Source organism: Neodiprion fabricii, chromosome 6 (genome assembly GCF_021155785.1).
Source record: "Neodiprion fabricii isolate iyNeoFabr1 chromosome 6, iyNeoFabr1.1, whole genome shotgun sequence".
Lineage (NCBI taxonomy): Eukaryota > Metazoa > Arthropoda > Insecta > Hymenoptera > Diprionidae > Neodiprion > Neodiprion fabricii.
Window position 1 is genome coordinate 7540719 of NC_060244.1, and position 19733 is coordinate 7560451.

At 36.1% G+C, this 19733-nt stretch overlaps 3 protein-coding genes across 8 annotated transcripts; 2 read left to right on the plus strand and 1 right to left on the minus strand.

Moving 5' to 3' along the window:
* Nucleotides 1-733: 733 nt before the first annotated feature.
* LOC124185109 (FHIP family protein AAEL005291-like) lies at nucleotides 734-8967 on the minus strand. Of its 4 annotated transcripts, none has more exons than XM_046575529.1 (12): nucleotides 8515-8967; nucleotides 8112-8328; nucleotides 7798-8009; nucleotides 7467-7718; nucleotides 7061-7211; nucleotides 6345-6590; nucleotides 5638-5685; nucleotides 4463-4630; nucleotides 3029-4333; nucleotides 2757-2955; nucleotides 2350-2506; nucleotides 734-2204 (listed from the first exon to the last, which is right to left on the minus strand). In XM_046575529.1, the coding sequence occupies exons 2-12, from the start codon at nucleotides 8259-8261 to the stop codon at nucleotides 2042-2044; spliced, it is 3051 nt and encodes a 1016-aa protein (XP_046431485.1). In that variant the 5' UTR covers nucleotides 8262-8328; nucleotides 8515-8967; the 3' UTR covers nucleotides 734-2041. The 4 variants fall into 4 exon arrangements, with proteins under 4 accessions (XP_046431485.1, XP_046431484.1, XP_046431487.1 ...); XM_046575528.1 differs by having other exon boundaries at nucleotides 7798-8036; XM_046575531.1 differs by lacking the exon at nucleotides 5638-5685 and having other exon boundaries at nucleotides 7798-8036.
* On the plus strand, nucleotides 8361-11178 carry LOC124185117 (adenosine kinase-like). Of its 3 annotated transcripts, none has more exons than XM_046575549.1 (5): nucleotides 8361-8490; nucleotides 9598-9771; nucleotides 9885-10155; nucleotides 10357-10626; nucleotides 10751-11178. In XM_046575549.1, the coding sequence occupies exons 1-5, from the start codon at nucleotides 8438-8440 to the stop codon at nucleotides 10961-10963; spliced, it is 981 nt and encodes a 326-aa protein (XP_046431505.1). In that variant the 5' UTR covers nucleotides 8361-8437; the 3' UTR covers nucleotides 10964-11178. The 3 variants fall into 3 exon arrangements, with proteins under 3 accessions (XP_046431505.1, XP_046431503.1, XP_046431504.1); XM_046575547.1 differs by lacking the exon at nucleotides 8361-8490 and adding an exon at nucleotides 8982-9322; XM_046575548.1 differs by lacking the exon at nucleotides 8361-8490 and adding an exon at nucleotides 8985-9322 and having other exon boundaries at nucleotides 10763-11178.
* A 21-nt stretch (nucleotides 11179-11199) lies between these two features.
* On the plus strand, nucleotides 11200-13058 carry LOC124185120 (zinc finger matrin-type protein 2). Its single transcript, XM_046575551.1, has 5 exons — nucleotides 11200-11339; nucleotides 11549-11769; nucleotides 11857-11930; nucleotides 12065-12210; nucleotides 12269-13058. The coding sequence occupies exons 1-5, from the start codon at nucleotides 11328-11330 to the stop codon at nucleotides 12410-12412; spliced, it is 597 nt and encodes a 198-aa protein (XP_046431507.1). The 5' UTR covers nucleotides 11200-11327; the 3' UTR covers nucleotides 12413-13058.
* The last annotated feature ends 6675 nt before the right edge of the window (nucleotides 13059-19733 follow it).

A 19733-nucleotide genomic window follows, 5' to 3' on the forward strand; every position in this document is an offset into this window, starting at 1 on the left:
GAAAAGTTGAAATTAATAGAATCTACAATGTTCAGGGATATCTCCAAATTTGTTATCTACAACTCGCTATATAAATATATATGTGTACTATAGTTATCAAATTAATATGAAATTGTGTGCGCATATTAAATGATGAGGTAAATTAAAAAGTGAGAATATTTTCCAATAGCGTGAAAATTAAAAGAATCAAAAGTAATAAATTAGGAGTAGAGAAAATTAGAAATAAACGTATATTCAAATCAATAATAAATGAATTCATTAATTAATTACTATTAAAATGTGCAACCTTAATAATATCACATTGAGAAACGTTACATGTGTGTAATTATAATAATAAAATGCGAGAGATAAAAGCGTTCCAAAAATATGGCTTTGATATCATCAAAGTAAATTTAAAACTAAGACCATGTTTTTCAAATTTCACACACCACAGGTCATGATGCACATAGACTCATGAATTGCCCAATCAATATCGTAGATATATCAGCCCTACAATTTTCATGTATCTAAAAAAAGCATTGAATCTCTTTTAATTGTAATGTTCAAACTCAACGACTAAGTCTCATTTTTAGGATCTATTAGATTATCTTGGCCACGTGTGTTTATTCTTGCTTTACTAAATATAACTTTCTTGTTTGGTTTTCAACTACTCAATGAACATTGCTACGCAATCACCAACTGGTACACAGATAGAATCAAAATTTCACCAATGTACCTTGTTTAGCTCTACTGCTGGTATCTCTGAATTGATACCCACACGATAAACTCTTTTTTTTTTTACAAAACTAATATGATCAGTAGTTCAAAATATGAATTATACAGACACGTGTTCATGTTTCAAACTTTCGTAATTAATTACATTCGTGATGGTTGCCATATAGTTCGATCCGTTGCACTTCTGGATATTTTTTCTATATACTGTCTAGTGTTAATAGCGGTTTATAATGCGTACCATCGGCCTCTATTCACATATCACACAATTAATGGCTAAAAAACTATTATTATCAGCTATAGACAAAACCTAGTACACTCTGCAAACTATAAGTACAAATATTTGAATAACAACAAACAGTGTTGGAACAATATATCTCACACCCCTTGCACGTGCGTGGAAACAAAATAAACGAAATCAAACGAACCAGCAGCATGGTTTCAAAGTTGTATGTGCACATTATCTTCTATAAGTGTATGTAGACGGATAATTGTTAATTAGTTTCTGAATGATTTTCGTTGCAATGCACAACAAAAAATTTTCGTGAAAATTTATTCCGAATAAAATCAACAAAGACTGTTCTATATTTGCGTTACATTCCCCAGATATGGTCGAAGAATATCGCGATAAATGGCAAGAATCGCTAATAGGTACATCAAAGTAGATTTTTTAGTAACGATCACGCTGTCACTACTGAAAACTGTAATATTATAAAAGTGATTCTGCTTAGGTGATATGGTTTTCGACTAAAAATATTAGATATAGTGGCTTGAATTTGGCTCTTTAGTTTTATGAATTCTCTGTTGTGATCCGTTCGTGAATAAAATATACAAAAAAAACAGTTTTACTGTACTTTCCGGAAAATTGTTTCAAATGAAAAAATTTACTGCTTGCATTTTTCGAGTGAATTTTTGTACTAAATGATTCCACAATTTCGTCTATAAAAAATTATCAGTAGCTATGGCTCATGCAATGTATCAGTTGCATCCACATTTGGCTGAACAGATCGTAACAGGAAATTCATTTATACTATTATCACCTATTTTAGGTGCTTACTTTCTACAGGGAAAACAATTAAATATACGATTTGGAGCATTTCCGATACTTAGGAATCAGAGCAATAAGCTTTACACCCACACCATAGAGTAACGCGATTATGTTCGACGTGAAAATTCGATCTTAAATTACTTTTAAATAATCAGTGTGTCACATACATACAAGTATACCGTAACCCTGTTCGTGAGAAAAAAAATTATATGTAATGAGCATGTATCGTTATTGCATCGTTATCAGAATATGGAGCTTGAGTTATAGTTCAAGTTAATCATTTCATAGCCTGAACTCTGGACCATTGGTTAAAGAAGCTATTGCATGCTCCTGAGTAATTGCTGCTAACTCTTTTAGCCACTCGTCTAGTATCACTGCACACAGCACAATATTCTGTACTGGACTTATGTCTTTCGGCGACTCCCATGATATCTTTGTATGGTATCTGCAGAGAAAAGAATAATGAATTTCATACTTTCATTTGTGACTGATAGTGAATATAGAAAATAACATTTTTACCGGACGTAGATTCAGCATGACTTATTTTTTATCTTTTATGTACCAAATATAATGATTATCTCATAACATACCTGGGCCCAGAGTTGTCACCGGAAATTTCCAATTGGTCCTCTGAAATGCTAGATGGCTGACTGATAGAACCAGATAAACTACTCGGTCCAGAATTCCCACTTGAACGTTTGAATATTTGTGACAAGGATAAGGTCAAACTCCTCCGTTTTGGTTCACCTTTTGAAGATAAATAAATCAAATATTTATTTCTTACCCTATTTTTTAATAGTGATATGGGTGGTTCCATTTTTATCATCAATCATGACCTGATGCTTGAGTAAAGCTTGTAGAAGTATCGTGCAAACTAATTTACATACATTTGAAGACTTACATATGACAATACAAAATATTTTATAGAAAATGAACAACATGCAAATTCAGAACTAATTATTTCCGAAATGCGAATGGAATGCTTGAAAAATCTGACCTCGTGTGAATGGTTCACTCGCAAAGGAGTTTCGTCTAGGAGTAGGAGCCTGAGCAGAGGCTTCCAACGCATTCTTTCGAGCATTCACCAATCTGTCTTCTCGTCCAATTAAAAATGTTCGTGCTTGCTCAACCAATTGGTGAATATCGTGGTAGCGAGAAAGAAACTGGTCAATTTTATGTTTCAGTGTTGCAAGAACCTAGAATTTGAAATACCTTTACAGTTCTCTGAGGAATATCAATGGCTACATCAAAATGAAAGTAGCTACAAACCTGTAATAATGATCGAATACTAGGCTGGAATACAAGGGAGTGATTCAGTAAGAAAGAACGTAACAATGGCTGTGGATAAATTGCGAGCCTGCTCAGAAGCCCAGTTAAATGTAAATTTACGTATACACTGTTATTTGTCATGCATTCTAGTTTTCGTAAAACGACGTCCAAGAATATTCCAACGTTTGGTTGCCCATTAAAAATATCCTGGTGATATGTTGAGCTATCCTTACTTTGTTTGCTTGAAATTGATCCCTCGTTAGTTACATGGTTTATATTTGTTATGCCGTGCAGCTGTACAGAAGGTTCTATTCTCGATATGGTTTCAATTTCTTCATGTTCACTTATCCTGTCTTCACTAGGTTCATTGTCTGGTGTTGATTCTGAGGAACCTTTAAATGCAAAGCTTTCGTAACCACTGCTTTCACCTAGAGATAAAAGTGAGTTCATTGCGGTATTTGACTCATCAATTCCACTATCTGAACCTTTTTTGTCCAACTGTAATGTATCGTCAGTATGTTCTTCAATCATTCCAACATCCTCATTTAATAACTCGGCAATATCAGCATCCAGTTTAGCTTGTTCTTCAAACGAAAGTGTTAAATTAACATTATCGAGTTTTTCTTCAATAGTCGGTTCACTAATATCTTCTTTGCATACAGTGACATCTTCTCCAGTGAGCAGTGATTCAATATGATCCAAAATAATTTGAACTGAAGAATCTTTGCATATGTTGCTTTGTACTGTCGTATTCTCAACCGAATCCGCTGGCAATTCTTGATTACTTTCAATTCGTTCAACTGTTCGTTCGATTAGAGTGTTTTCCTCAGGTAAAATTGTTGCACTACTGGTATTACTCTCATTCAAAGTTTCCCCATCATATTGCGACGACCAATTAGAGCATGCTCTCTGACAATTGGCTATTTTCTGTCTAGCATCACATAAATAAGCGTGATAGTTTCCATATAAGCTCTCTGACAATCTGGCTCCATAATTAATTGGTACTGGCAAAGATTTAAAACTCTCTGGACCGGAGGTTGAATTATTTAGGTGAGAGATTCCTGCTACATTGGGTAAGGAATTTGGAGATGAAGATGTAGCGCTACCTGTGGTACAACAATTTGGTGTGAGACTCAGAAATTTTTCTGCTGCTCGACCAAATGGATCTATATCTCGTAATCTTCTTCGTTGTGATATCATTATGTGAGAACATGGAGTTAGCGCTCCAAGGCACAATTCTAGCATAACGTCTTCGCAATTCAGCTCAACCAATGTTTCGAATAGAGCCAAAGTGACTATGCACAGCTGTAAAATAGAAATGTCATATGTAAAATAGTTATTTTTTTTTTCATTTTTGCGATTACAGTGTATGTAAGTTGATCAAATTCGTGGCAACAGCGGCATTGTTTAAACGTTACTGATTGCAACTCTTACCCGTGATCTTGAAGATATCCTTTGAATCAGACTATCTAATATTCGACATTCATCATAATTATCTTCCAGTAAAAATCTGATCAAAGACCGCAGTAAACCTGGTTCAGTGACTGATCGTAAAAATAAATCAAAGTAAGCTGTTGCTGCAACCAGTTCATCCACAGCAGTCTATAAAAATAATATATTACATTTACATGCAGAGTAATTTTTCTTCAAGAATCTTTACAGTAAATTTCAATATTAGTTGAATGTTTCGGGAACTACACAATGAACCTCAGTAAAAATATAAAAGTATATCACAATCCACTCATCATTTCGTATTTTGGAAACTGATATGAAATAGGATTTTCAAAATATTTTCATTTAGAAAAAGCTTTAGAATTTATGTGGTAAAAGAAGGGTTGCGAAGAACTCACATACAAAACTTGATACAAAATTCTGATCATTGATATGTTTACCACGCAATAACTCTTATGTGGTACACAAATTGTAAAAGCACAAACAGCATTCGGACAAAACAATAAGGAAACAATTTGTGCCTCTAAAGCTCTAGAATTATGATGTGAAAGTACATTTTTTATGGGTGTATGAGATGAGTGTATTATAAACACGTCTTGTTATTAACTAGAACTGAAGGAATAAATAAGTGAATGAATGGAATCAAACATGAAACTGAATTTAGCAGCCTGAATGGGCACGCAAATATGAAAAACTTCTATGCAATAGGAAGTAGTTTTACATACAGTATAGTTTCAAGTCTATGATTCAGTAAAAGTATTAGATTCTCGGAAACGAGATTTCACAAAATCTTGATCGTTGGGCTCCACTGCCTCATTTAGCTTCAGTTACGCAAATGAAATTCATTCATCTTACTGCAAATATTCTACTTACAAGCAGCACAGTAATAAAAATGGATGTGACATTTTTTAAAATTTCATTGCACACGGAATAGTAAATACATCACATAAAAGAACGTGCAAGAACTCATAGTGTAAAAGCAAAGCATGTGATACATCAAGTGTTAATAATTGAGTATAGTTACAACTGTAATATCTTTGAACAAATCAACATGATGTATTAGGTACATGTGATTGCGAATTGTAAGTTTAGTCACTGGTACGTAAGGGCAAAAAGCATAGGTGATTTAGTGTTCGAAGTGAGTTGTTGGTACTAACCCAGTGTTGCGGTGCATCTAGCTGTTCTATGGTCAAGCCGAGAGATTCCTATGAGCACCCAAATAAGAGTCACCAGATAGCCACCGACAATCACAAGCCAATACATGAATTAATTCACCATTCTAAGCATTTATTAAAAGTACCGTCCACTATTTACTATTTACAACGCACGCACCTCCACCACCACAATCACTATTATGTTTGGTGACAGATTCAATATCACAAAATTCTCAGCATATTTATTTTCGTTTCCGTTGGATATATGTATATATCGTATATATAAATAAATAACGACATACAACAGTAGTGGTGCTTTCAAACTACTTTGTGGTTTATGGCAGCTACGAGGACTTTCAAGCGTGTGAAAAAATGCCAGGTTTCAATGCAATGCGATTTTAATTTCATACAAGCTTCGATATTCGTTATTGTCTTCTTTTACCACAAACATTGGCTGCGGTTCTTCAATGCAAAGAATTTACAGTTACTTTAATAATGTTAGAAAGCATTATCATAATATTTACAAAGCTTGTAATATCTGAAACCAGTTAGTTCAGCTTTGAAGTCCTCTATAGATCTGATGACTGCAATTCACATAAATTTTATTGATACAAGTGCAAACATTTGAGCACAATGATTACTGTTGTGCATGTAGAATTTACAGAACTGATGTATTTTTTCAACTTGGAAATGCACTATTATATGCGTACCTGCAGTAACGCTGGCCCCATTACAGGTAGAAGGAATCCTTGGTAAAGGAATTCAAGTATTTGTTTCTGTACTACGGGGTGAGCTACTTGTGCGACAGCATTGCAAAATTCTAACGAATTCATCAGCTGCATCAATGCTGGCATATCATTAACATCGTCTGGTGTTAGTCTGTGCCAATCCTCAGTCTCGATATCCAATTTTCTGGGTAACAATGAATATAAACCACTCAACCCTGTGGCTAGTACCTATAAAATTAAAAATATAATGATATTAACAGAAATTGATCATTTATCATGTTACAGGAAAGAAATTTCTTTATAGTATACAGATTTATTCATGTAAAGAAAATATTTCCGTTCAACGTTGCTTTGAATTTTCTCATGGTCTTGGATAGTAATTGTCATGAGGTTTAGGCTTGAACACATATTTTGCATAATACCCGTATTATTTTCGCGTCTGTATCTCTTACACCTAGCGACATGGTTTCAGATAACTGCATTAAAAAGATAAGTGCACGCGACCACCTGTTACCTTGACAAACGACAATGAGTTGTATTTGTAATGTATGCCCAGTAATGGTGTCAACTACATGTATCATCGTCACTGCTTGTTAACATCAAGGACAATTATCAAATATAATGGTTGGGCATGATTGTAGTGAAAAGTTTTATGCTATTGTTATTGCAAAGTTATCACAGTTTTTTAAACAACTCACAGGACAGACATTAGAGTGATCGGCAATGTAGAATCCCACTTCATCATTCTTCTTGGAAAGAGACATACAGAGTAACATTGCATCTCTTGCCTGTTGACCAACACCACCTTCCTTATGAATGTGTGGGATCAGTAGTGTAAAAATGATGAATCTGAAAATTAAGGTTGATGTGAGAAATAATGAGCAAACTCCTGCCTTATTTTATATTCATCATATTTTGAGTCCATATCAGTTTAATCAATTTTTCCTGTTCTGCAACATCAATTAGCTGATAAGAAATAATACCACATCGATGAAATTGAATTTGGGGAGTTTGTAACAGTCCATTATATGACTGCATTGTAATGATTAGCGAAGTTTGAAATCAAGCGTAATGAAATAGAATTTTTTTAAGTTTTGTACTCACTTGCTTTTTCCATTGGAAGATGGATGAAAGAAAAGATCTAGTAATGCCATATTTTGCATCAGCGCTATGCATAATTGGTTCAATAATACTACTAATTTTTTTTCTACTTCCGGCAGCATTACATCATCTGCACATTGTTCCAACAATCGTAATAATGGTCTTGCCACAGGCTCGTGTGCCAAAAGTGCTCCACTGTGCGATACCAGTAGCTCATAAAGCTTAAGTTGCTCTAGCCAAACTGCATTGTTGAATCTAATGAAGAAAAACAAAATACCAAAAACATAGAAGCAACGAATTTATAGTTCTATGAATCTCTCATAAGTATGTCTACCTTCCTGTGTGCAAACTCCACTCGTAAAGCTTGTCAAGCAAGTTTTCGTTCAGCAGATGTTCAAGGCATGGTGAATGTGTAGGAGTAGCTGTGCGTCTGTGTTCGTTAGGTGGAGTGGCATTGCGAAGTTCGAGCAGCAAAAGTGTGACCATCTGATCGACATGATTGACAACTCCGCGAACATCATCATGACTCGGGATTCCAGTGGGTGGCTGCAAAACGAAACATGATGTAACTAACTAAAACAAAGAGAGGGAGTCGTTAAATTTTCTCACATCTATACTACGATTGTTTTAATCTTATTCCTAGCTTACCTTTGTCTGTAAAATTATGTCATGAGTCTGTTGCCAGTGTTTGCGAAAACTGTCGTAACAAGCTGTAGGATCAGCATCCTTTGGGGGAGAATCCCTTGATCGCTGCCTGCTGAAGTTAGTCCTCAGAGGACTGTTTCTCAACCAACTCATCACGCCGATTAAATTCCCATTTCAACTCAGAAGCATGACAGCTGGTTTTCAGACCTCTAAGTGCTGCCTGAAGTGGGATATATAAACCTGATGTGAGGCTTGCATGCTTTGTTGGTTAAATAATTGATGGATTTTTTTCCCGACTATGGTTGTCCTACTTACGAAACTAAGGAAATATGCATAAATATCTACGCACATGTAGACAGGCATACGTGGGTGATAAAAAAAGGTGGGACGATAAAGTAATACTTACATATTCGTTTTACCCGTAATATCTTGGACTCTATACACCTATACAGGTTTCGGTACATTTAAACTTTCGAAATCTCGAATCCTTCGTTCGATTATAATTTTAAGTGGAAATAATGGATTGTCGTATCGCCTCTGCGTCTCGCTACTATTTTTACGAATCCGCCATGATTGTTTCTTCTGTTGAGAATATTTTAATCGTCGTCATTCATATCATCCTCGATTCTTGTTTGTCCCCTACTCGTTCACAACGATCACTCTCATTCATTCTTCTGTTTTCTTCCGATTATTTTCTTTCACGATCGGTGATTAATACTCTATTTGTTATCCTGAAAGCAGCCGCTTGAGCAACATACAGGAACTGACGAATGGTCGGTACAAACGTCAAATATCATCGTACGGTTATCGCAGGAAACTAGGAATATCATTTCTATTTGCACACACAGTCACGTCAGTTTAGGTAAAGCTAGGGTACAGCTAGAGGTTAGGTTGGGCTAAACTGACTGCTGAATCTGTTAAAGTATCATTCGACCTAACCTCACCCTAGCAATCCTAATCGCATTACGTGTCCTGCTTGCAGTGTACCCGTTGATTTACTGTAAATTATTACAAATGAGTGACGAACGATTACTGGCCGAGGCCATTCGATCTTTGAAAACCCCGGCTATCGCAGGCTTCGGCAATCCGTTGTTGGACATATTTGTAACATTGAACAGCGATGATATGTTGAATAAATATAGCCTAAAAGTCGACGGAGAGGAAGAACTACCCGCAGACAAAATACAACAACTTATCAATGAACTTCCTTCAGAGTTAATGACTATCTCAATACGAAATAAATGGAAAAGAAACAGACACATACAGCATCTGCACTCAATTTCTTTCATTTTCATTACTCACATATCTTTCACCCTAGTAGAATGAATACTCGTGCTCTTTTAGTTTTCAAGGTCAAAACAGTGAAATGAGTACGAAATGAACTATTTTTCAATTGTTCGATGTAATGTCTAACATTCAAATCATTTACGTGAAATAACCACATAGAAATAACTCTTCGAATATTCAGTATTTAATTATTAAATTACAGATCAGAGCAAAATATCAGTCCTGGAGGCTGTGCCCAGAATACAATCAGAGTTATTCAATGGTTGTGTGGTGGACAGAGTGGACCGCAACTGGGATTGTTCTGTGGAGGACTTGGAAATGATTCTCGGGGGAAAATACTCCAAGACATGGTTCGAGCAATAGGAATTGATGCTCGGTATTTTTTTTATCTATGGCATACGACCAGACTTAAATTTATGAATTGCAGAATACATCTAACAGTCTGATTTATACTAAGGTTCTAATGCCTGATTCTTAATTTCCTCCTAGCTATGCAATTCACCCTGATCTACCAACTGGTGTTTGCGTATCAATGGTAAAGAGACCATGGCGGAGCCTCGTAGCAAATTTAGGTGCTGCTAGTGTGTATACTTTGGATAATCTGGCGCAGCATGATTTGCCGTTAAATTCACTGAAAATAATTTATATCGAAGGATTCTTTATAACGCATAGTTTCGACGTTGCTTTGGAGTTGGTGAAATTGGCTCGAGATAAGGGTATTACTGTAGCATTCAATATCAGTGGCGAATATATCTTCCAGGTTACGTTTCTATACTTGAATAATGTGAAAAATTCTATTAATTTTGTTGCTAACGTACTAACAATACATTGTATTCCATTGGAAATCTTTTCGACAAAGCCTAAATTAACTTGGAACTTGTTGTAAAGCGTTTTGTACTGATATAAAATTACAAAAAATATAGTATACACTCAAGACATTCAAACTTCTATATTCTTTCAGGAGCATCAAGTTTCCATTTGTGATATGGTTGGTTTGTCCGGAATTGTATTTGGTAATGCCAGAGAGATGACAGCTTTGGCTCGCGTATTAAATCTCCAGTTCAACAATGTTCAGGAGATCCCATTCCTTCTAAATAATTTGAAAAGGGTCACAGTTGGTGCATCTAGTAAGAATGATGGCAACTGGTTGTCAGATGAGGGTATCATTGTGATGACTCAAGGTGGAAAATCTCCTGCCATCGTCGTTTGGGGAGAGGGTGAATCTGCACAGGTACAAATTGAGGATTTTAATCCTGAATGATAAATGAAAGAATTTGCAATAGCGATGTAATAAATTTCAATCTTAGAATAGTGAAATTACAGGTAAATGAATACAGTTTGAGTTTAATATCTAGATAACGTTTCAGGTTCTACCCGAAATTCCTGAAAACCCTGTACTGGATACAACAGGTGCGGGTGACTCATTGGTGGCTGGTTTTCTGCTCGGTGCTTTAGTTGGACGTAGTCCAAAGGCATGCTTGAAATTGGGCTGTAAAGTAGCAAGCATGATCGTTACTAGAGTTGGCGTAACCTTTCCAGATTCAATACCGGCCCATTTACTACAATAAATATACAATACAAAATTGGAATCTCTTCAAAGCTATTTCAACTTTCATCTAACAAAATAAATAGACCTAGTTAATTTAAAAATTTTTGACTTCATTTTTAAATTAATTGCCTGTGTGTCAGTCGGTAATAATTCCGTGGTACATACCTCGTGCTCTACGGGGGTATATCACTTGGTGTTTTTCTTTTATCAACGCAGTTATGAGTTTATCTCTCGTTCTGTAGATGGCGTTACAACTAAATTGGCTTTAGCTATACTAGTGGAAAGTGAGGAAACATCAAACAGAAGTGAACAGAAGTTTGGGTAGGAGGCTTCGCTGCAGGATTATTTACGTGCGTAATAAACGTTCAGCACTTATCGTCACAATGTCCTCTACGGTGAGTAAAATACAAATATTTAATAATAAAACGCAGAAAATAAATCGTACACACATTTTTGATGGTATTCTCTTATAATGAACGATCGTAACCTCAAAATTCGACAAACAACCTACGAAGGGTATGATAGTTTGTTAAAATTGTGAACTTTACTGTATTTTGATGTAGTATATCGCTTCATGGAATGTTCCATAATTTTTTTATTTCAGCGTCCTGACGATCATCGTCGGAAGTGGAATAGGGAGGAATACGAACGTATAGCGCTACAAAGGCTTCAAGATGAGATTGCCGAAGAGGACTTGGGTATTCCTAAACAGCCAGCGGTTAAAAGAGAGCTGCTCAAACAGCGTGATTACAAGGTTGATCTTGAATCAAAACTTGGAAAAAGTGTTGTCATCAATAAAAATACACCATCATCGCAGACTGGAGGGTAAATTTTTCAATTCTATTTGAAAACTTTTGGCGATTTATCACAGTAAATATTTTTAGTTCTTAACATGCTTTTTCCTTTTTATAGATATTATTGCAATGTCTGCGACTGTGTCGTTAAAGACTCCATCAACTTTTTGGATCACATTAATGGCACGAAACGTAAGTTTACAAATTTTCATTTATTATGATAAAAGATCTTCTCAATTTGTCGACCTGCATTTTAATCAACATATGTCCATTATTCCATCTTATTTCCCTTCATGCGTAACTAATAATGTAACTCCCACTTACAGATCAACGTAACTTGGGAATGTCCATGAAAATTGAACGCTCATCATTGGATCAAGTTAAAGCGAGGTTTGCTCACAACAAAAAGAAATTGGAAGAAAAAAAGAAAGATTACGACCTTGAACAGAGAGTAAAGGAATTGAAAGAAGAGGTAATTATTGTTTTGAAAAAGTCGTTATCGGTCAATAACCGATTATGTTTGTTCTCAGGAAGAAAAAATCAAGGAATATCGAAAAGAGAAGAGGAAAGATCGGAAGCGGAAGTTAGACGAGGCCAATGAGGACGACGCAGGACCTTCTGATGAAATGGCTGCAGTTATGGGATTTTCTGGCTTTGGCTCAAAAAAAAAGTGAGATAAAAATAGTGAAATTGATATGTTTCATTCTCTACTTGACGCGCGTGTAATGAACATGTTCCCAAAGTGTACACGGACGACTAAGATGAGTTTGACATCTTCAAGTGCAATTGTGATAACTCAATTGTCATGTTTCTGTTGGATGCTCATAGGATGAAAATCTGCGTTTGTTTGACCAGGTAAATTACATTAATTATAAACTATAATTTCTCATGAAGTGAATTATTCGTATTCTTCTTAATTAAAAAATTAAATAACAGATATATGAATAACTGCATGTCGTATATTTTCGGAAGTATGAACTGCGAGAAAGAAGCAACATTTATCAAATGTACGTATTATAATTTTATTTGCAGTGAACATTGTCGGTAACAAATTAATTCATAAAACGTGTTTCACTAGAAAGTATACCGTACAGTGAAAATATAGAATAAATACAAATTAATGATATTTAACAAAATGAAAGTAAGTAAATAATAATTTTACATGAAGAAGTTAACCTGTTATAAAGCAAATGAGGATATGAAAAAACAAAGATTAAGATTTTGATTCAATATCAAACATACTGCCACATTAGTTTTAATTGGGATGGAAAGCTTTCACCTTATAAACTTTGTCATATTCGCAAGAATAATTGGACAACATTTTTTCTGGACTTAAAGTCTTTTCTACCCATGTTTCACTGTTTATATCATGACGTCTACGTTTTCGCGGTATTTCATTGGTACCTAGATAGTCGTTGCCAGTCCTATCATCTATTTTATCTTGATTATCTAACCATTCTTTCACAAATGCTTGTACATTTTTCGAAACACTTGAAAAACTGTTGGTTGCAGAAAATCTGCTGGTACGGTGGTCTGAAATATCTGAGTTACAGTCACTTGTTTCAGGAAATGGATCTATCGATAAATGTTGGATTTTTGGGAAACTATTTTGAGGTATGTTAATCGTTGTAGATGCTTGACACTTTTCTTCAGATGTGTTACAAGCTTTGATCACTTCTGTGTCAGTAAAATTCTGATTTTGGTCAGAAACATAGGGTCGCTGAACATGTTGCTTTGTTAAGCTGAATGCAGCAATATCTTCAAGTATTGCAGGTTGCTTTGGCAAGTAAAAATTGCCTAGGTGTTTTTTTTCACCGACAAAATTTTTAGATTCGTACTTAGGACTGTAGGTATAGTTCAACTTAACAGGTGACCTGTTTTCTAGTTCTGATTTTTGCTCTTTTATAACCGAGTTGCAGATCCTGGATGAAAATTTCATTGTATTTTCATCTTTCTTTCGAATCAAGGAACGCTTTCTGTGTGATCGCAAATACATGGCCTGTGTGATCTCAAAACTAGAGTCTTTAACTTCCGTGAAAGGCTGACTCTCCTGTTCAAAACTCGTTGTGGAATTTTTAGATGATTTGATATCAAATTCAATAGAAGTAAGTGAAATAGAACTGATGTTAGACAGCTGGGACCCGATGTGTTCTGAGTCAGTGCTTAACGATTCATTAGGTGGCTTGTACAAGTGAAAACTTGTACATCTGACATTATCCACCTCTGCAGATTTGGTAACAGAATTTTTCTCAATATTCCTGAATAAATCACAAAGTTTGAGATTCTCATCTTCACTTTGATTTATTTTGGCACTTTTATAAAAGGTGGATTTATGATTAGTCAGACTTGGCATTAAACCAGGTTCATTTTCTATGAATTTATTTTTACTTGTATTTTTCTTGACGCGTTCAATTTTACGTTCTATCAATGCTGGTACAAAATTTTCTTTTTTTGTTCGATTATCACTAGCACATTCTGACAGAGCGACCTTCGCATGAGAAGGTAATGAATAGTTTCCGAGTTTAGGTAACTCAGTAAAATGGCTTAATTCTTGTGTAGAATCATCCGAGTCACTTAGGCCATCTGAAAACATTCTTGAAATTGCATTACTGTAATTAGATTTGTTGTAGATCTTACTTTTCTCGTTCTTTGCAAATAACCATATCGAATTTTCGTTACTAGTAGTTTTTTGCGACTGTTGCTTTTTCAGAGCAGTTAAGGACGATGACGTTGACTTTGAATTCGCACCATTTGATGCTAAAAAACTAGTGTGAGAGGGCAGACTGGAATTTTTCATGGCTTTCCCACAGTACATTTGCAAACTCTCGTTTATGCCTTTATAGTTACTGCCCATTTCCAATCTATCGATGCTGCCAACAAACTTTTTACTCAAATTATCTTTTACAATTGATGATACAGTCGTCTTTTTCTTACTCTCGAATGTCTTGGGCATTTCTTGAAAATATCCTTAATTACTTTCCGTCTGTTTTGTTACTGGTACCATTCAGTATTGTTGGATGATTTATATCTGTTGACATAACACGCATGTAAAAAATTAAGTCATATTGGCTTTTACAATGCACAGTTAATAATTGGTTGGAATATTTTGTCGGTGTCCTTTCAATGTTAATTCACAATTGATAATAATAAAATTCATTGACGTTTGAACTTATTTTATATATATTCTAAATTCTTATACACTTATGAGATATGTGGCATTAGAAATTACGAAGACGAAATAAAATTTCCATATTTGTGCACATATTAATGAATCTTGGTCCCGGATATGTGTGTATGCGCGCGCGCGCGCACACACGCGCACACACACACACACACACACATGGCATGCGAGATATGCCTCGCGTGGTATGTATTGGTATCAATAAGTAATGGTATGTATAGAAATAAAAATGTTAATGGGTGTACTATTAGGTGAGTTTAGTCGGCGACAACCGTTAGCTTGATCTTTTAGAGAAAAATCTCACTTTTTGAAATATCGTTGCTTTACTACCCCGCGACTCATGCCTAACTGGCTGACATATTATAATTACTTACAAGATACATAGATATCGTCAGTTGAAGTTTTGACCGCAATTTAGATCAATGATTCATTATGAAATCAGTTCCTGAAGAGCTTTCAGCTATTAACCTAAGCAACGCAAAGTTGGCTTTGAATTCGATATGTAAGTTTAACTATGTGAGTAATTCAAAATCTGGACGTCCTAGTTACCGATATTCATCTATCGAAATAGTATGGCAGTAAAAACTGCTCATCAGTATCTGATATTTTATTAAAAAAAAAGAATCGCTCTTGTTTCGAAATTCGAATTCGCCCTACTTTTACGTAAACGTTCGCCAAGGTGCAGGTAGACGGCGTAGCAATACATATTTTCGTGGACGAAAAAACAATTGCAGCATGGTACACGCTTCGCGATTGTTACTCCGTGTAGTCCGATACTGGAAGCCAGACTTTTTCCTCTCTAGTCGCGTACAGGAGAAAAATCTCTCGATTATTACCTACTTTGCACGCGAAGTGGCGAAGTTGTATTAATACGGCAGTTAAAATCGGAATTATCGTTATGAAACGAAAGTGTTTGCGCTTCGGTGTGTGTGCGCGGGAGATAGGAGAGGGTGAGAGTTGAGGATATATCGCATCTAGTTGCGGAATGTACGCTCGCGAAGCGGGACTAAGATCGTCGTCTAGCCAAGTTCAGACAGCTCGCAGAGCCGTTTCTCTCGCGTCTGCTGCCTCCTTCGTCCCGACGACGTCGTCGCCCGTGTTCTTCTATTCGACGTGACCTGTGAAGCAGGTTCACCGAGGGCCTGCGATCTTAGATCCCAACTCATCGTCAGTCGGTTAGGATCCGCCGTGCGCAGGTGTTCTGAATCGTCGACAAACCGTTTGGGCGACGCGACAGCATATTCGTTCGGGAAAGGAGCAAGTGGTTAACATCGTCGAAAACACATCTGTAATCATATCGAAACTGTCCTCGCGAAGGGTGAGAACAAAAGACGATGGCATGCGATAGGAAACACGGAACACGGTTGATCGAACATTTTGCCGATGATAATTGAGCGTCAACAATAACAATTGGGTGGTGTGAGCGGTATTTATCGTCGCCTTAGAGGTTCGGTGAGTGAGAAACATCACATTGGATATTTCGGCGTAATTTGGGGTGATTCTTCGCCGATTTTTTTTAAAACGTTAGCTGAGGATTAATCCAGTGTGAAGTTGCGCGTTATCCGTGCGTGAGGAAGTCATATTCGCAGCGCTCGCTTGTTTCCTTGTATTACAATAACACGCTGTCAGTGTATATATGTATGTGTTGCGTGCTCTTTGATTGAGGAACAGATGTGTATACTCGCAACGACAAAGCTGTTGTATTTCATTACTGTATCTGAAACTTGTGAATGAAAGACGTCGCGCGAGTTCTCTATCGTGTTAATCCCATATCAACTGACTTTTCCGTCCGTAATTGCTTCGACAACCTTGACGACCCACCGAACGAGAAGAACATGCCAAGGACATCGACCCTCCAGCCCATCGCGGAATCGAATACTTCGAAAGCGAGTGAGTATATATTACAATTTAATGTAGCATATATTGTACCACGGACCTATTAGATCGAAATTGATCGCCAGCAATGTGCGCAGCAGACTTGCAAAAATCGGTAGAGCTTCTAGCAGTTGTACAAGGTCCAAAATAAAGTCTCTGATTCCGGATTGAAGATGAAGTGAAAACTCTTTCGGCATCGAATCTAATTATCGCCACAGCCAGAGTCGCGTTGGTCAAGATTTAAAAAATTACACGCTGAGCCACAGGCATTGCACTTTTATTTTCATTGGAAAATTTCGTCCGTTACCGGTTCCGCCAATGACTTTTCAAGCGTATAATCAGCTGCGTAGATCCGAGCATTAGCGCTTCTTGGATAGAAAAAAAGGATGAAATGCTTAACTAACTATCGATATAATGACGTAGTGGCATCTATCATCAATGACGAGTAAGCTTGACGTTGACTGACAATTAGTTTTCGGCTAACACCATGCCCCGCAGGACTGTTCGTCTGATTGTCGGTGGAACAACCGGGAGATGTTGTTTTGATAATTTGCATTTATTTCTAATTAAAAACTCATCTGCGGCTGTACAATCTGACGTTGCTCATTGTAACCGAATTCATTCCAAGCTTTAAACGAAAGGTTAATTAGCGTTTGGGGATAAAAAAAATGAAATATTAATACCGCAAGCCTCGTATTCACCGAATGCAGGCTATTAGGAAAAAGCCTTTTTTACGACGTATAATTTACCGTCTATAAATCGAACGGCATTCACACGAATATAACCGAATTCTAGACTAATATCTAATGCCTCTCTTTCTCTCTCTTTCTCTCTCAACATACCCGAAGATGACCCGTTGATTTCTCAACTATATGAGTATACTTAAAAACAAGAAAAAATAAATATGTTTAAAAAAAAGAAATCCATAGTCGTTACAAGACGATGTTCAATATCCGTATTATATATTTCGGTCAAGTCTCTCGTTCGCTGAATGAGTATTATGTGCATCCTAGAACAGGGTACAGCCTGTACCTGCACTTCTCAAGGAAACATGATAATCCTATTAGTTTCTAGTCGGAAGTGCGTCTGCTCATAGTCTAGTCAATTTTTTCCATAACTTGTCGCCTTTTTTCATTTTCTTCGTAACACAGGCTCGCTCATCATACTGATATTACTGCAGGCAGCGTGTGTAGAAAAGCTTGTACTTTTTTCTATCACATATCCGATAGATTCTGTCGGACTTCTGCAAAGAATTATATTTGCAATGTATCTAAGACCGAAGTGAAATTCAAGTATTTATTAATCTTACGGTATCGCCGAAAAATCCCAATCGATATTATTTATAAGATACTATAAACTGTGCGAAAAGAGTTTTTTTGGCATCGATTTTATACTTTCGTAAATCACCGACCGTCACGGCGAAAGTCGTTTCAAAGATTCATTAAAATGGCCTGGTAATTTCATATGGGATCAATCTAGGTATATAAACCGTATCTTTTTTAAATTCGTAATCTCATCACATGTCTCCGCTCGTAACATTCGTTCGATTTCGAGTCGTCGCGTTATTAAGCTCAGTATGCATTTTTTTTCTTTTTTTTTTTACGGTCGTTCGTCAAACACCTGGCTTCGTTTGTGTATTCAATAATTATAATTCTTACCCGTAACTAACGTACAGCACTACTGAGACTATTTAACGGGGTGTCGAGATTTCCCTTCTTCCTCTTTGGGTCAGTGTGTTAGATTTTTTCGATCCTTTCGACATGACTGGAATTCAATCACATCAATTCTCTAAATTGTAAAACCGACGAGGATTTTTACGATTACTTGGTACATATCGTAATGCAAATTTCTTCCATAATTCATCTCATCGTTGCAACGTTCTATATATTGATTGTTAATTTGTTTACATCCAGAAAAAGTTTACACTCAGTCTGACTGTCCCCAAATTTTCTAATGCAGGATAGCGAAAAAGAAATATGTAGGTAGTTTCAGTATTTCGTCCCAGTCAGAAGATGCGAATATTATACAAATTAGTAAGATATATTTGACGACAGAGATATTATATATAAATTTATGGAATCTTCTCTACGTATTTATATGTGTAGAGATGTATTTTTTCAATCACGTTTATCGACCAATAGGTAACCGACTGATCCTTTAAAAGCCTAAGTTAAACTAGTCGAGCTAGGCAGGTTTTTTTGACATTCCTCGCATACTCACTGCCATTGGATGTAGGTAATTGGATGTTTATCGAGCAGCGAAACTCATCGCCTTATTTATCTACATCCATTTGTTAGAAACTGAAGATCGATGCTGATTCCTGTCGATCGCTTGTACACGAATCCACAGCATTATGATGCGTCGATGTAGATGCTGTATAAGGTCATAATTATGCGCTAAATATATCGACTCGTTCGGTCGCCTGCCGTTAACCGAAAATCCAAAATACTTCGTTATCTGTTCGTGAGTTGGAATAAATTTATCATATCGTTCTTCCCCGACTCCTTTCACTACTTTTCGTCTTATGATCTTAACGGCGTGTTAAAGTTTCTTTTCTTTTTCCATACATATCGTACCGTCGATTCAATTCCGACTTTCTACAAAGATTATTTCATTTTATTATCATTATTCATACCGCGTTTGCATTATGCAGTACGAATCTGAAAATTTCGCCAACCTTTGTGAATTTTTTTTTTTTTTTATCCTTTCTCACAGAAATAAAATAATATTATTTGTGGGAAAGTCGAAAGTTTGTAATAAACATCAATTATACAGGTAATCGACGCTCCATCATTATCAATTGCGGACGGTTCAACAACTCGCTTTCGCTTTTATTTATACATGTATATACATATAGATATATATATTATAGGAAGTTACTATGTAATATATTCACTTCCGCACAATTTTATAATCAATTATTGTATCGTTGACTGTGC